Below are 17,162 nucleotides of genomic sequence, written 5' to 3' on the forward strand. Positions count from 1 at the left end.
TTTTTTTCCCTCTCTTTTTTACAACAAAATTTACACATTTTGCGTTTTATTACTCCTTAGTTCTTGCTACTTTGTTTGGGGGGAGATCGAATAAAGTCAAATATGGCAAAACAAAGCTGTCAGTCAAAACCAAGGAGAGACAAAGCACATGATGTAAAACAGAGTACAAGGTTATCAACAATGGTTATCAACAATGTCTCTTGTTTCCTTAAAAAGAATTGTCTATCTTATTATATATTATAAAGTTGAACAAAACAGTAGAGAACAAGACCAATAAAACTTAAGCATTGTAAACATTACAGGACTTCCAAAGAGACAATAAGTCAAACCAGAATGGGCATCTTAGTGAATCTTATTGCCTTCAAAGTAGTTGCCTATACCCTCAAAATTGATACTATCATACAGAATGGAACAGAGTCTAATCAGTCAAAACAAGATCATGGGAGTATTACAGGACTTCAAAACAAGTTAATAGGAAATCACAAAAGTTACCCATTATATATCCTGCTAATTTTTAAAATTTTTCCCCTTAATTAAAACAAACATAAGAAATAACTAAATAATTTTTTAAAGAATAAGGGAGAGATTGAGATAAAACAGGACATAACAATATAACAATGCAGGTCAAAGCATGACTGTTTCAGCAACCTAGCACTTCACCACCAAATAACCCGACTTAATAGTAGTTACCATAGTGTCTGTCTTTTTCCTTGAAATAGTTGAATAAAACTTCGTATACTATAGCTTCAAATATTTCCATATCAAGAAGCCCAGAATTAAGCCTTTCCAATTAATAAGTGAAAACTTTATAAGGCTTCAAGGCCACATAATGGGGAATCATGATTACCACATATTTTTATATAGTTGAATCATTACTTACATTAGGGAAACTATTCGGTATTCACACATGTGAGATTGATTTATTTCACTTATGAGTATGGTCTCAAGCTGCGCCCATTTATTGATAAATAGCTCAATGTGATCCTTCTTTATAGCTGAATAATACTCCATTGTATAGAAATACCAAAAGTTTTTATCCATTCCTCAGTTGATGGACACTTGGGTTGTTTCCAAGATCTGGCGATTACAAATTGTGCTGCTATAAACATAGGTGCACATATATCACTGTGGTATGATGCCATCAGTTCTTCTGGGAATATGCCTAGAAGTGGAATAGCTGGAATAAACAGGACTTCCAATCCCACCTTTTTGAGAAATCTCCAGACTGACCTCCACAAAGGCTGCACCAGTCTACACTCCCACCAACAGTGTAGGAGAGTTCCTTTTTCCCCAGAGCCTCTCCAGCATTTGTTGTTGTTGGTTTTCTTGATCCTGGTCATTCTTTCCGGAGTGAGAAGGAATCTCAGTGTGGTTTTAATTTGCATTTCTCTAATGACCAATGATGATGAACATTTTTTCATGTATTTATTTGCCATTTGCATTTCTTCATCTGAGAAGTGCGTATTCATCTCAGATGCCCATTTTTGGATTGGATCTTTGAATTTTGGGGGTCTGTGTTTTTTTAATTCTTTATATGTTTTAGACAAGAGTCCCTTGTCTGAGAGAGAGTTCACTAAAATCTTTTTCCAGTTTGTGAGTTTTCTTTTCACTATGCTGGAGATTTCTTTTGACGTGCGGAAACTTTTTAATAAGAAGTGGTCCCAGTTATTGATTCTGGGAAGTATTTCCTGTGCAGTTCGAGTCCTGTTCATGAATTCTCTACCTACTCCTATGTCTTCAAGGTTTCAACCCAATTTGTCTTCCAAAAGATTTAGTATTTCTGTTTTAATATTCAGATCTTTGACCCATTTAGATTTTAATTTAGTACATGGTGATAGACATGGGTCTAGCTTTAGCTTTAGGCAAATGGAGAGCAAGTTTTTCCAGCACCATTTATTAAAGAGACTGTTGTTCTTCCAGTGAACCTGCTTGGCTCCTTTATCAAAGGTAAGGTGGTTGAGTGTGTTTGTAGTTGTGGTTGTATCTTCTAATCTATTCCATTGATCTTCGGCTTTGTTTTGATTCCAATACCATGTTGATTTTACTACTGTTGCTTTGTAGTATAACTTCAAGTCAGGGATTGTGATGCCTCCTGCTTTGTCTTTGCTGCATAGAATTGCCTTTGCTATTCTAGGTCTCTTCTGGTTCCAGATGAAATTTAGGAGTGATTTCTCTAGATCTATAAGGTATGTTGACAGTATTTTTATTTGGATTGCATTGAATCTATATAACAGTTTTGGGAGAATGGCCATTTTCACAATGTTTGTTCTTCCTATCTATGAGCAAGGGATGTCTTTCCATTTTCTGAGATCATCTTCAATTTCATTTTTCAGTGTATTATAATTTTAACTATGTAAGTATTTCACTTTCTCATAAGAGTAATTCCTATATATTTCATTTTTTTTGCTTGCTAATGTGAAGAGTGCAGTTTCTCTTATTTTCCTATCTGTGAATTTGTTGTTCGTGTATAGGAATGCTATTGATTTCTGAGTTTTGGTTTTGTATCCAGCTACATTACTGAATTTATTTTTTGTATCTAAGAGTCTTTCAGTGGACTTTAGTGGGTCTTCTATGTTGAGTATGATGTCATCTGCAAACAATGGTAATTTAACTTCTTCTTTTCCTATCTTTACCTCTTTTATTTCTCTCTCTTGCCTAATTTCTCTGGCTAGTACTTCCAGTACTATATTAAATAGGAGTGATGATAAAGGACATCCTTGTCTTGTGCCTGATTTTAAAGTAAAGGCTTTCAATTTTTGGCCATTTAGTATGATGCTGGCTGTTAGTTTGTCATAAATGGCCTTTATTATTTTGAAATAAAGACCATCTATTCCAATTTTCTGTAAAGTTCTTATCATGAATAAATGTTGGACCTTATCAAAGGCTTTTTCTGCATCTATAAAAGTGATCATGTGATTCTTATTTTTGGCTTTATTGATATGGTGGATTACATTTATTGATTTACGAATGTTGAACCATCCTTGCATTCCTGGGATGAATCCCACTTGATCATGGTGTATAATCTTCTTGATGATGCTGCATCCTATTTGCCAATATTTTATTGAGGATGTTTGCATCTGTGTTCGTTAGGGAGATTGGTCTATAGTTCTCTTTTTTAGTTGGGTCTTTCTCAGGTTTTGAGCCCACAATTTTTAAAACAATCCAATTCTGTATTGATCTCTGTTCAGGAATGTGAAGCCATTGTTATGCCCTTGTTTCCCAGAATTCCTTTTACTGTTAATTGTCTACACTGTTAGATGTCTTCTATTTCTATGTGAATTTTTAGATTTGCTTTCTCCAGTTTTATTATTGATAAAGTGAATGATGTTATGTATGGTATTGCATTTAAGCTATATAATAGTTTTGATAGAATGGCCATTTTAGGTGTATTGATTTTGTCTTTTCTAGAAAAGGAACATCTTTTCATTTTCTGCTGTATTCTTTAATCTTTTTCAAAGCATTATTGTAATTGCTTCATTGTAGTGGAATATCATTATCTTTGTTTTTTCCACTGTTACTTCGTTTTTTTTTTTTTAATACTGTTGTGAAAAGTATATTTTTGTACTTTTTCCTCTCCACAAGTTTGCTGTTGGTGTAAAAGAACACTATTAATTTTGGTGTGTTGGCTTTCTACACTGCTACACTATTGAGTTTTGTGGTAATTCTCATTTTTGTTATAGTTTTGTGAGTCTATTATGAGGAAGACCACGGCATCTACAAATAATGGTAGTTTCATTTCTTTGTTCTGTATCTATGCTGACTTTTGTCTTTTTTCTTGTCCAATTAATTTAGTAAGTCTTTTGAGAACTATATGGAATAAAAGTTATAATCATAAACATCCATGTATCCTGAATCGAGAGGGAAAATTTCCAGATTTTTGCAAATACATATGAAGGTGACCATTACTTTGTAACAGATAAATTTACAAAATTAAGCTAAAACAGCTGAAGATTTAGCTCAGTGACTAAGTGCATGGTCATTAGATAGATTTCTATTACAAAATTACAAGATTAAAATAAGGATTTTGTATTCTTACTTTCTTGAAAGTTTTCCCCTGAATGGATACTGAATATTTTAGATGCTTTTGCTGAATGTATCAAAATGAATATATATTATTTCCTTAATTCTATTATCTGGGGATCATGTATTTTTTCCTTAATTCTAGTATCTGGGGAGGTAGAGTAAACCATTTCTGCATCTCTGAAGTAAATTTTCCTTGGTCATGCTGTATGATCTTTGTGATACTTTGCTTCAATTTATCTGTTGGAATCTTACTGAAGAGCTTTGCCTCTGTGTTCATTAAAGAGTTTAGAAAGTAGTTTTCCTTATTCATTTAGGACCTTTTCTGGTTTTGGAGTTAGAGTATTTCTTGCTTCCACAAATTCATTTGGAAATATTTCTTTCTTTTTCATTTTTCAGGAAGTGGTTGAGAGGTATTGGTGGTACATCTAAAGAGCTCAAAGTGAATGTCTTAAAAGCAAGAATTTACTTATTTGGTAGTTCTTTATTATTTTGTTACTGACTGATTCTGAAAATTTAGAATTTGCGTATCTCTTTCATTAAACTTTTATATTTCATATGCATCAAAGAATTCTGACTGTTTTTCACAGTTTTACATTATGAAGAATATAGGTTCTCATAGTAGCCACCAATAGTCTTCAGGGTTTGGGCAGAATGTTTGGATGTCACTCCTTTCATTTCTAATTGTATGATTATCTTATTTTTGCTAGCTTTTTAAAATAAATTGATTATCATATTAAGTATTTCAAAGAAACAACTCTTCAATTCATGAATTCTTTGTATTGATTCTTAGCTGCAATGACATTAATGTGCTCTGATGTTTATAAATTATTTTTCTTTGTGGCCTATACACATTTGTACTATATCTCTTTATATAAGCATTGTGTTTGGATTTTGTTTTTGTGTGCTATGCAGGACCTCAAAATACAGGATTTGAATCTGGTTATTTTTTGAGTACACTGTGATTTTCTTTTATTTTCTTTACTTTTTTTTTGTACAAGTGTTGGAACTCAGGACCTTGTGCCTACCATGCAGGTGCTTCTGCTGCTGAACTAAACCCCGGCCTCATTTTGATACTGAAATATGGCAATTTACTACTGTAAACATATCAGTTAGACTTCTTTATTTGTGTTCTATATTTTCTTTATCTCTCCTGCATAGTCTTATGATTGCAGAGGTTAACTTCTTCTTTAATTTCATCTCTACCCATTCATTATTCTGGGGAGTATTATTTAATTTTACTGTGTCTGCATAGATTCTGCACCATCTTTAGTCAATGATTTTTGTTTCCCTTCACTTTGGTTTGATTCTGTGCATGGAATAATTTCAATACTTTTTTCAATTTCTTACCTATGTGTTATGCAGTAGACTGTGATCCATTTTGGAAATAAATCCACCATGCTGCTGAGAACAATTTGCACTGTTTTCATAAATATCTAATCTGTATATCTCTACTATGCCCATGACTTTGAAGGTTAGGCTAAACACAAGTTTTTCTTTCCTTTCTTTTTTTTTTGTTTGCCTAACTGACCTTTACTTTTATGATAGTGGGGCAGTAGATTGCCATTGCCATTGAATTTTTATAGTGTTGATCTGATCTTTTGTCTAATGTTGTATATTTTATGATGTTTAATGTGGTGGTATTTGATGCACATGTATTTAAATTTTTAAGACTAAATGTTGAAATATTCCATGAACCTAGATGCAGTGACTTTCTTTATTTTTACCAAAAAGTCCTATTTCAGACAAAGATAGCAATAAGAGCTCCAGTCTGGTCTATGTACTGCCACCAGCCAGCATGTAACAGTACTACTGTGAAAGTGCCCACACTAAGACTTTCGAATTCATGGAGATTCAGACATAACCTGCCCAGGCATAGGGGCGAGGGACCTGAATTCACTATTGTACGATGCATGGTGCTCCTCTTGCTGACCTGACCATGCCTCGAAGTTCACTGATGCCTCCCGTGAATCACCCTCATGATAGCACCTCAATTGACTGTAACTTTCTTGTTGTAGAATACAAAAGTAGTGTTGACATTTTAGAGTTTGAATTTGGGTACATCAATAACTACTTCAGTTTGGTTAGAAAGAATCTCTTCTATTTTGCTTCTTTGTCACTTAAAAATCAACTTTGCGTGCAGTCCCAGTAAATCAGTACTAATGTAGAAATTTATTGATGATTGGTCTGTGGATGATGCTGATAATTCTCATAATCAAGTACATCAAAGCATACCTTGATTGAGATGCTAAATTATTTTGCAATTTTCTGGATAACAATAATAGAAGTTTATGATTTATTCAGGTTTTCTATCAACATAGTGTACTTGTATTCTCTTGTAGAATTCTTCTGTTGCCTCTACATTGGTAAAGAAAAATTTAAAATTGTAAAAGTTGTGATTGCTAAAACACAAATCTGGGCAACAGAGTAATTCACTGTACTTGGACCTGGAATTCGTTTAGACTTATTGGTAAAAAGTAAAATCAAAAAAGATCATGCAAAGTGATAAGAATTAAACACGACTTCTAAAGCAGTGATCAATGGTAGAGATGGGTTATTCATAGCACCTGAAGTTCCTATAGTTGGAACAATTCATGGTTGAATTTATTCTTGAGACAAACTCATCAAGTTAATTAACAAGTTTTCATAAAATATAATATCAGTTATTATGTCCAGAAACACGTAGAAACAGGAGGGCTGTAGATATAAATCAGGGATTAATGGAAGCTCTAGTATATATTATTAACAAACCACACTTTCAATTAGTACCTTAGCAATTTCTGTACCAGTTAAGCAATTATGATAGGGGCTTGTTGTCACTCAGAAAAACAGAAAATTCACTAATTTTTCTGTTAATTCCCTTTGTTCTCTTACTCTTCAATTTTGCTTCATATAGTCAACTGTATTTCGTAAAATCAGTGAATCTATTTCTGATATCAAGACCTTTCTAAAAGTTTCCTTTATAGTTATCTTTCTCAACTCACCTAATTCTATTGATTCACTGATGTTTTTATCTTAAAATATTTAGATGGTGCTTATTTGTGTATCCCAATTATTATTTACCTTTAGCTAAATCTTTGAGCACAAATATTTCCACTTCATGTGACTGATTGTTTCTCCATGTACTTATCAGTTAAACTTTAGCAGTTGTTAATTAGGTCAATGGTGATCTTGTCTTGAGAATAGTAGGTTTGCATCTGCTGTACCATACACAGATCACTATTTGTATTACAATTTATTTTATTTATTTAAAGCAGTAAGACATTGCACTTACAGATGCAGTAAAGCTTGTTCCCTAATGTTAGCCTTTTGTCACTTTTGAATCCCCAACAACGTCTCCATACTATAGTTCTTATAAGCCCTTGCTCTTTGAATTCCTTCATACACTCATGATACTAGATATTGTTTCTTATTTGCAAATCTTTCTGGGTATGTTGTTCTGTGTTGTTTCTTCTGCTGAATACATGTCAATGTGTAAGTGTACAAATGTGTATATGTGTCTGCATAAGATAAAAATAGTTGAATCATTTATGATCTTCTTACACTATTAAACTGAACTGCATTCCAAACTTTATGTATTTGGTAGTGAGTGTTACATTGACTTTTTCAATGTTCTTTTGACGGTATGCATTATCTGAACTAATTCATTTCACATTTCTGAGACAAACTGTACAACATTCAAAGTTAAAGGGGAAATTTTTATGAGACTCCCAGTGTACAGATATTTTTGTCTATGACTAGTTGGCTCTAAAACAGGGAGAGATGGTAGGATCACATGAGGAAGAGGTAGCATCAAAGAGGAGAATCAGTTCATGACAAGCATTAACCAGCAAGGCATAAGCAACAAACTACAATTGGCAACCAGAGATGACAATAGTCCTCTTTCAGCCACTAATATTTTATTCCAGCTATATATATTTTGCTCAGCAACTTTGGAAGACAAATAATGCTCATGACTAGCAAGCATCAATCCTCAACACCGTGCAATATTTTCTCCAAGGAAAATCAAGATTGTTCTCCTTTTACCTCTTAATACATTTAACAGTAATATGCATGGAAATAAAAATACGGTCAGTCTAATCTGATTTCTGTAACAATCAGCTATGTGGGAACTACATACTGTTTTTTGGTACTGATCTTTTAAGAATTTCTAATGATTCATTTCATCTCATTTTAAGCAACTGTACAGAACTAAATGAAATTCATTATATCCCAGTGACATGCAAATAGTACTGTGGATAACTTTTGAAATGTACCCAATCTTCAGTCACCTTATAGAAATAACTCTGATATTCAATGAGTTTGGAGTGGATGGTTTGAAATGATCATTCCTATGTCTTTATATTTAGTCATACTTCAGATAAGAGTTCCTTCTATTTTCTGTACTTTTCTTTTTTTCTCTCAAGAGACTTTGCTATAATTTCCACAAAATTTTACATGGAAATATGAATTTACTAAACTTCCTGTCATTGAACATCACTGATATCATTTCATGGAATACAGAATTTATCAGTATTTGTTGAAATGGTGTAAATGAAATCAAGCAGCTTTCATATTCTCTTGAATGTTGCATGTGAAGGCATAAGTTTATTAACAATCTTGTCCATGTCTCTGAAAACCTAGATAACATTATAGACAATAACTTTAAGACAAAATATATTCTATGAAAAACAAATATTTGAAATTTATTTTTCAGGAATATAGCTCATCGCCCACTGGTTGCCATATAGTATGAAATACTGAGTGTGATGTCAGTGCCTAAAATACAAAATAAATTGAAATTTTAAAAATGAAAAAGTTGTTGTAACAGTCCTTAAAATGTAATTAAAGGAAAATTATTCAAAGACTTCAATAATTGTTACATTTTATAGGGAATTGATCAGTGATAGAGTATAGTAGAATCTAAAATGATATCATATCAAAAACATAAAAAATAAATTAAATTTTATGAAGCTTATCTGCCAGACTTGTGGTGTCCACAAGACAATGAACATTTTTGTAAACATCACACTAGAGGACGAAAGTCAACATGTGCAGAAATGTGCAAACATGGATAAGGAATATGAAAAAATAAAAAGCTTATAACTGAATTATATGAGCAATAAAATGTCAAACCACTTCATAATTTGAATGAAGTGGAAAATTTTATGAAGATAAATTCATGAAAAAATTAAAAGTATTTTATAACAACAAAGAATTAGTAATGCAAAAATAATACCTATTTAGAAAAATTCTTATTTTGAGGGGGATTTACCTTGACTGTTCTATGACGCTGAAGCGTGTAATTCTTCAAACATCAATTTACACATTTGAACCAGTGGTAATATTTCCCAAAATATTCAACAAGTTTTCAGTATTAAAAGCTTCCATATTCTTCACCAGAAACCCTTAACAAGTATATCTTAGGAGAATACATAAAATGTCCTCAAAAATGTTAATTAAAAAAAAAAGAAAAAGAAACATACAAAATCATATTCTTTCTATGGTTATGTAGAATTTATCTCTCTATTGACAGGTAATTATGTACTATTTAGTATTGGAAATCTCAATAGATGAATATGTTTCATTATAAGAGTAGAAAAAAAAGCTCTGAACTGTCACCTAAAATATCAGAAAACAAATCATATTTTGAATTTGTACTGATCATAAGTAGTTTTTTTTTTATCAAGTTTTCGATTATATCATCTAGTACAAATTGGAATAGTCAACCTTGCATTCTGCCAAAGAGGAAAATTATCAACTCCTTTTCATAGGTTAGGATGGACAAGAAGGCAGTTGCTGCCTCTCTGTCTGCTTGCTACCTCACCTTAGCAGTATAGTGCTCACTTCTGTGTAACTAAGCTTGCATTGCAAGATTTTTTGGTGTCTGACTACTTTATTTATACACTGAGAAATTGAATCTTGGGCTAATTTTCAGAAATGGTAAATATGAATTAATCCTATTCATGTTATACTTTTGTACACTTTTGAAATTTTCTCAAACCAAGTTTGAATTGTTTTCATTAGAATGTTACAGAATGTAGAAAATGTACTGAAGTTAGTCATTCTGTAAGTGGAAGTTTTTTTTAAATCATTCCAGAGAAAACAATCATCCACAGATTAAGTGAAGATTGATTAGGACAGTGAGACAGCTAAATATTTAAATAAAATATTGAACATAATTGCTTTGCAGGTTGCCAGTTACTAGATTCAGAGAGTTCTTTCAGGCTCTGTGAAAGTCATAAAAGTAATACAGTAATCTTTTATGTAAACCAATGTCATCAGGCTACAATTGGAAATTTCAAGAATACTCAGCTATAATTTGTGTGGTAAATACTTGGAAAGTATTAATTGCTTATGATTTCCTATAAGAATGTGCAAAAGATTAGTAATAGAATGCACATTTTGTATTCAAAACATTATGTGATTCTTACACTGTGATTACAAGATGAATATAGAAAGCAATGAATCCCTGGTATGTAATCCAGTGATGTAAGCAAGTTCATGACAAGTGAAATTTGATACTCATTAGCAAAGGAAAAAGAAATAATGAATGCAGAAATGAGGCTATGGCTTTGATATACTATACATGAAAATTTTTGCTCCTCTAAATTATTTTAACAGAAATAAAATATATTTAGATCTTTATGTCTTTTAAAAGGCAAAGTGTTGGAGGTTTTGTCCCCAGTAGATGGTGTTTAGGATGCAGTGAATCTTCTAGTAGGTGGGGTGAAGATGAAGAAAAAGCCAGTGCTGAGGATGAGGCTTGGAAACAGATATCAATCCCCTATTTCCACTTCTCCTCGTTTTTCTGATTCTCAGCCTTGAGGTAATGAGTTTCCTCTGCCACACACTCCAATCTTATGTGTCTTGTAATGTCCAACATCAGTGGTCACACCTGTCAATGGATTGAAACCTTCAACACTTTCAGCCAAAATAAATCTTTTCTCCTAAGAAGCTGAGTAACTCTCATACATTGTTATCAACTGACTCATAGAAAGACTAACTCATAGAAACTAACTAACTCATAGAAAGAAAGAATTGATTCATTTGAGATTTTTATTTGACAATTCAATTTAAAAAATTACCAGCATTGCTTTTTTTAAAGCACTTGTAGGTTATACCTTGACAAACTTATGTATCTGCCCACAGGTTTTGTGAAGTACATTTCAAGCCAAGGCACTCTGTAGTTCATGATGTGGTTCCCTGAGATCTGTGTGGCCCCTCATTCATTTCCCACTGTGTGATTTCTCTGGACTGCAATCTGGCTGTCATTGATTGAGAAACAAACTTCCACCATTGGATTTCTGTCTCGGATTGAGTGGACCCAGGAAGCATCTTTCCACTGTGAGGGGGAAAAAATGCTTTCCTGTTTTAAATTATGTATATGTTGGATAAGTTGTCCTAGCAGTGGGAAAATATGTGACACATAAAATTGGCATCCCAAATGAGGCTACTACTTTGATTCTACCTGAGTATGTGGTATTGAAGGCATTGTCTTTTGTGTAAGGAACCTGAAAAGGGTTGGAAATATAGAAATGAAAATTCCTAAATTTTTATCAGTGAACAAGAGGCACCCAGTGTTTAAAAACACAGTCTATATAAAACTCAGTGTGCATTTCAGATAACCAGGCCTTGTGGGAAAGTGGGAGGTTTCTAAGAGTAACAGTCAAGCATGAGGTGAGAGTGTTACAGGCAGGCTTTTGGCAAAATTACACCAGAAGGCAGGCAGGCAGAAGAACCTGTCTTGCCCTTTGAGTCCTATCACTGTTCTCCAGTAGGCCATGCCCTGGTCATGCAGGAGCCCTGTACTTGTCTTCAATTTCCAGTTTCAATGACTCTCAACAAATAAATATAAGAATTTGAGAAAGACATTTTAGCACTAAAGTATAGCACTCCTCTCTTAGATATCTAAAGACTTTTGTATGTCACATGCAAAATGCATTTAGAACACTTACTGCAGTTTCTTCAAAAATTTCTACAAATTTGAAATCTGAAGTACCCTGTAACATTCCAAGAAACTTCTAGCTGTCTCTGGAAAATCTAAATAATCATAAAGTATTCCAACATATAATTGCACATGGGAGGCATTTCCATTCCAAAATTTCATATTAGGAAAAAACAAAATACCACAAGGAAAACATTATATTTTACATTTTACATCTAGCACCTGAAGATAATTTGGAGTTATTAGCTCCAAATTATTTGAGCTCCTCAACGATAATGGCATTTCCAATTACACAGCATGTGTCTTCTTTCTTAGAATTGCTCTGTAAATTCTGTGCACCATTTCTTAGCAGATTATCAGTGTTCTTGGTATTTCAAACTTCCTAGGGCCTCTACTGTACTTTAGGTATTATCAGCACAGCTAAACACACAACACAATTAGTGGACCATTTTCTGGCTCCCAAGGAACCTGCGGTAATCTTAGTGAAAGCCTCCAAGACTCATGGCTACTGCATTCTGCATGGCTGGGAAAGCAGTGATATGTGAATGATACTAGAATCTGATGCCCCCTTGACCACCAGAGATGCCCACTTGGACCATGGTGCAGTGAAAATTGGGGATTGGTGGCCAACTTGACTGATCTTGTTGTCTGTTTCTTCTAAACTGAGCCATAGTTTAACTTCCTCATTACTATATCTTTGCATGCAAGTGGAGAAAATGGTAAATGACCACAAGTTATGAAAGAAGCTTTATAGCACATAATGGTACCTGTTAAGCGGTATTATTTTTTTGTCTCAACCCAACCTGTGTGCTACTTTAGAGAAATTGTTGGAAAGTTCTGGCATAGCTCACAAAACCCAGTCACTGGATGAATAGATGGACAATTCTGGATGAAGTACCTGAGAGCTCATGAGGTGAGTTTTGTGACACTGTCAGTTTCCATTCTTCTAATCTCAATAAATCGGCAACTTGAATTTACTATGTGTTTTTGTGTAGAGATGATTTTGTACACAGTTTTATGAAATGAATCAGTCACTTCATGTATGATTTTCAGAAGAAATATTTTACCATATTACTTTTTATTGTAAAAATTATAGAAGAAATATCTGATCTTTTTGAGAGGCTCTTCAGAAATATATTTTTCAAATTTCAGTAATAAACACATACAAATCTTTCACTTTGGGGGCTAAGTTCCTGATGAAGTTTTCATGTTCAATTTAAATAAGTATATAAAAATCAACGTTGTGATTGTTAATGTTTAACTAGTAGCTAGATGCAGAAATATTCAATAAGCATGAACTTGTAATATAATGAATATGAAAGTTCACTTGAAGAACCAAGATGTCAGAATAACATACAGTTTTTTTAGTTGTAGTGAGTACTCCACACAACATCATCTTTACTGAAATGAAAATATGAATTTTTTATGGATCTCAAAATGTCTAAAATTTGTATGTTGCTGTCACATATTTAGAGAGAAATCAAATATAGGTTTAATTGTATGGTGGTTAATTTAGTAATGATTTGTGTTTAAAACACACTAATGCAACATTATATATGAAATGCTAACCAAATAATTTATTTAAATATATGTGCAAAATCTAGAAAAATATAAATTGCACTTTGCATGAATAATCATGTATGTATCACATTTTTGAGGTGTAGAGGCTTTAAACAATGAATCGACTTATACTCAACTATTTCAGGGAATTTGTACAGCATACTCATCTATCTTTAATGACTCTACCAATGTAAAAAAATAGGCGATGTTAAAGTTGGAAAAATATAATAGTTGGATGGTTCATAACTAATGCCTTTCACCATGAGGTAGGCCACACTGAATATAGGAATTTGCATAAAGTTTGGAAGGGAGGAACAGAAACACAAAACCATTAATAAGAAGTATCATTAATTTTTCTATTAAAGTGCATTGTTATAATGACACATTCACATATTACTAAAAATATTACTTTGTTAATGTGTAACATGAATTTCAATTATTCCTCTATTTTTAAAGCATGGTTTCTTCTGAAGATCAATTTGGTATTCTTAGGCAGTGTTCTAGAGAGATGAGTTAAATTGAGTTAAAAGTAAATGCATGAGATTTAGCACTCAAATGAACAAGTATGAAATATAAAATTTTATTGTGAGATATAAGAAAGCAAGCGTTGTTATTTAAACTGCTACCATATTTCTCACAAGTTGTTTTTACATGCCTAATGGAATCAATATAAAACTGAAAATTTATTCCAGCATGTAACATAATTCTCAGTTGAAATGCAAAATTTTAAGTGTCTATAGTGACTTTTACTAACTAGAAAAGCATAAAATCTTGCTGAATATTCTAAGTAGTTGATTGCTTTTCTTGAGAGATTTCCCAAATGATATAAGCAGAAAGTCCCATCAAAGTATATGAGGATAATGGAAAGGACAGAGGTGAAGGATGAGGGCAAAGAGTAATTTGAACAACAGCTCAAACATTACAAATTGCAAGAGGTGCTGATATTATTTAGTTGTAAACATAAATTTCCATCCACATCAATATTATGAAGGCAGTTCCCTTGTTATTTATTACATAAAATGTATTCCTCACCATTGCTTGCTTTCACTAATTATTAAATCATGTAATTTTTGTATTGTTTAAAAACAAACAGAACATTTGGCATCAAGTAAAAATACAAACAATATCACCAGAGTTAAAAATTAAAATAGTTATTATTTCCAATTTCCACTCACATGAAGATATATAGAGGTAAAAGAAGTGTGAATATAAGCAACGTTTATAGCACCTTCTCATAAAGAAGATCAGAACTTATTAAAATAATGTGAATATTATAACATTATGAAAACATGCAATCTGTGATGCCACACCATTTCACTGATTTTCTTAAAGGTATAATTTCAGTTAGTCATGTAATGACTTAATTTAGAAACTGTAGGTAGCATAACAAATATTAAACTGTTACTGTTTATTGGACTGTTTATTGGACTGTTTAGTGGACATGAAATAAATGCAACTTTCTATAAATAATAATAGTTTGAAGAATCTTGTCTGGGAGTATTCCACAGGCTCACCACATATTTCTAATCAATTTTAACTTAAGCAGGAATTGCTGTCTTGCAGTTTGCATATTACACCATGCCAAATGTCACGCAAAACAGACAATGGTTTTACTTTCACTGCAAAGTTATTGGTGAACCTCTCACAAAACCCATGGTTCATGGAAGAGATCTCATCAGCAAAAAGGAACAGAATGATACAGAACATAAGCTCACTTCAAATCACATCAGTGAGAAGTATTAAATCAGGGAAGCAGTGCAAAATTTTGCAGGATAGCATCAACCAGAAGAGGATAAATTCAGGTGAGTGATCTGTTTAGTAACAAACCAACATCACATTTCTTTGAAATCCTAAGAGGCAAAAGCCATTGTCTTTAGATACATTCTCCATTAATTTTCATGAAAAGAAAGAAAGTACACTGAGCCAGTAAATAACCATGATTCCTGTACTGATAATGTAAGTCAACCTATGCAATCACCCTCCTGTCTCATGTCTGTTTCACATTAGTACTAGATGTATTAAAGGTCATTGTAGGTTACTTTCTTCATGTTTTGTATTGTATAACACTTTTGTTATATATCGATGTAATAAAAATAAAGCTACTCATATATTATATATATATATACATATATATTAATAGTAATTAATAGTTTATGTTGTTGAATTGTTCTTATGTCCTCGTTTTATTTATTAAGGGGAAATCACTTTTATATTTTAGTGCTTTAGGTTATATTGATGTCTCTGGAAAGAATTATACTTGTAAATTAAAGTTTTCCCAAACAAGATTTTCATGTTGTATCAATGAAACATCTGTCTATTTCACATCATCAGCCTTTTGAAAGATGAAGGAATGCTATAGGCTTGGTCTTTATTGTCCCACAGATATCTGTGTATCCAAAACTTGACCCACTATCCATGATAATATCATGAGGTTGTAGAACATTTTGTAGTTGAGATCAAGTGCAAGTGCAAGGAATATTTTATCCAGTGTGGAGAACATTAGCAACCTCACTCTTATCATTCCACTGACATTTTCTTTGCCATAAGATAAGGGAATTCTTATGTCACAGGCCCATACTGATATGTACATGGGTCACACCTGAGGCCCAACAACATTGGTCCCAAAAGACTATTCAAATGCCCCACACTCTTTATGAAACTAAGACTTTCGCACAAGAACTTGATTGTCCCAGATATTTTCCTGCAATCACATGAAGGTGACTAATGTGGGAAAGAATACATTGAAATGTAAAAGACCATTACTTTAATGAGTGTTTTATAAATTATAAATATTGCATGACTTAGATTAAATGAAACACCGTTTCAAACAATTTTCTGTTCAATAGCATCAAGTGATATAATCAAGATATTGACCCATTATCCAGTAGTAAAACCTTGGTTACTCTCTCACTAGGCTCTCTAGAGCAGAGCAAAATCACAAACGTGTATCCAAAATCCTGTTTTCAACACTTTATTCTTCAACATCTCTGAGTTTCGAACCATGGAAATCTCATGTAAATTGAACTGCTCTTAATTAAAATTTGCTATGTTAAAAGTAATTTTTATAGGAATGTAATGTGAACTAAGTCAAGAGAAAAAATTAGTTGACTCCATATACACAAGCATCACAAAATTCAGGGGATAAACACATAATCATTGAGTTATACATTCAAAAATGATAAATTGCAAAGCACATGTAATTTCTAACTTCAAAACTTGCCTTAAAATACCGTGTCTCAGCATTCAAGTAGTACTATTATATCATTTGATCTTTAAATCTATGTATATATAGTGGTAGGGACTAGAGTTCTTTCATTACTGCAGTTCTTAATGCTAATCCAAAGTGTCATGTGAAAAACCAATGACTAAAATGCCAGGTCAGTACTTGGTGAAAAATAGCAGTTACTAAACTAAGGGAACAAGCAAACTTATATAACTTTCACTTCTTCTAGGTTCTGTTCACCTGCAATCTATTTAACAAGAGTTCATAGTGTTTATTTACTTTGTATTGTTTGATTGATCTATCTTTGCATATAGTTATGAGGCCATACAGAATGAACAGTTTCAGAAGATGCTTCACAATGCAACAAGGTATCTATCAAGTGGACTTCAGCATTTGGCTGATAGAACTCATTCTACTTTTTCACAGCAAGGT

General features: G+C 32.7%; 1 protein-coding gene across 2 annotated transcripts in view; it reads left to right on the plus strand.

Moving 5' to 3' along the window:
• Positions 1-11,220: 11,220 nt before the first annotated feature.
• The window catches only part of LOC100726998 (UDP-glucuronosyltransferase 2B17), a 33,084-nt gene continuing 27,142 nt past the window's right edge, over positions 11,221-17,162 (plus strand). The window contains exons 1-3 of one of the 2 annotated variants that reach the window (XM_013145846.3): positions 11,221-11,346; positions 12,767-12,860; positions 15,054-15,309. In XM_013145846.3, the coding sequence (XP_013001300.2) occupies positions 12,837-12,860; positions 15,054-15,309 (280 nt within the window). In that variant the 5' untranslated portion in view covers positions 11,221-11,346; positions 12,767-12,836. The remainder of the gene's footprint in view (positions 11,347-12,766; positions 12,861-15,053; positions 15,310-17,162) is intronic. The other variant, XM_013145847.3, reaches the window with a different exon arrangement.

This window comes from Cavia porcellus, unplaced genomic scaffold (assembly GCF_034190915.1).
Source record: "Cavia porcellus strain 051 isolate PalLab524CR breed Dunkin Hartley unplaced genomic scaffold, mCavPor4.1 scaffold_30, whole genome shotgun sequence".
Classification (NCBI taxonomy): Eukaryota; Metazoa; Chordata; class Mammalia; order Rodentia; family Caviidae; genus Cavia; species Cavia porcellus.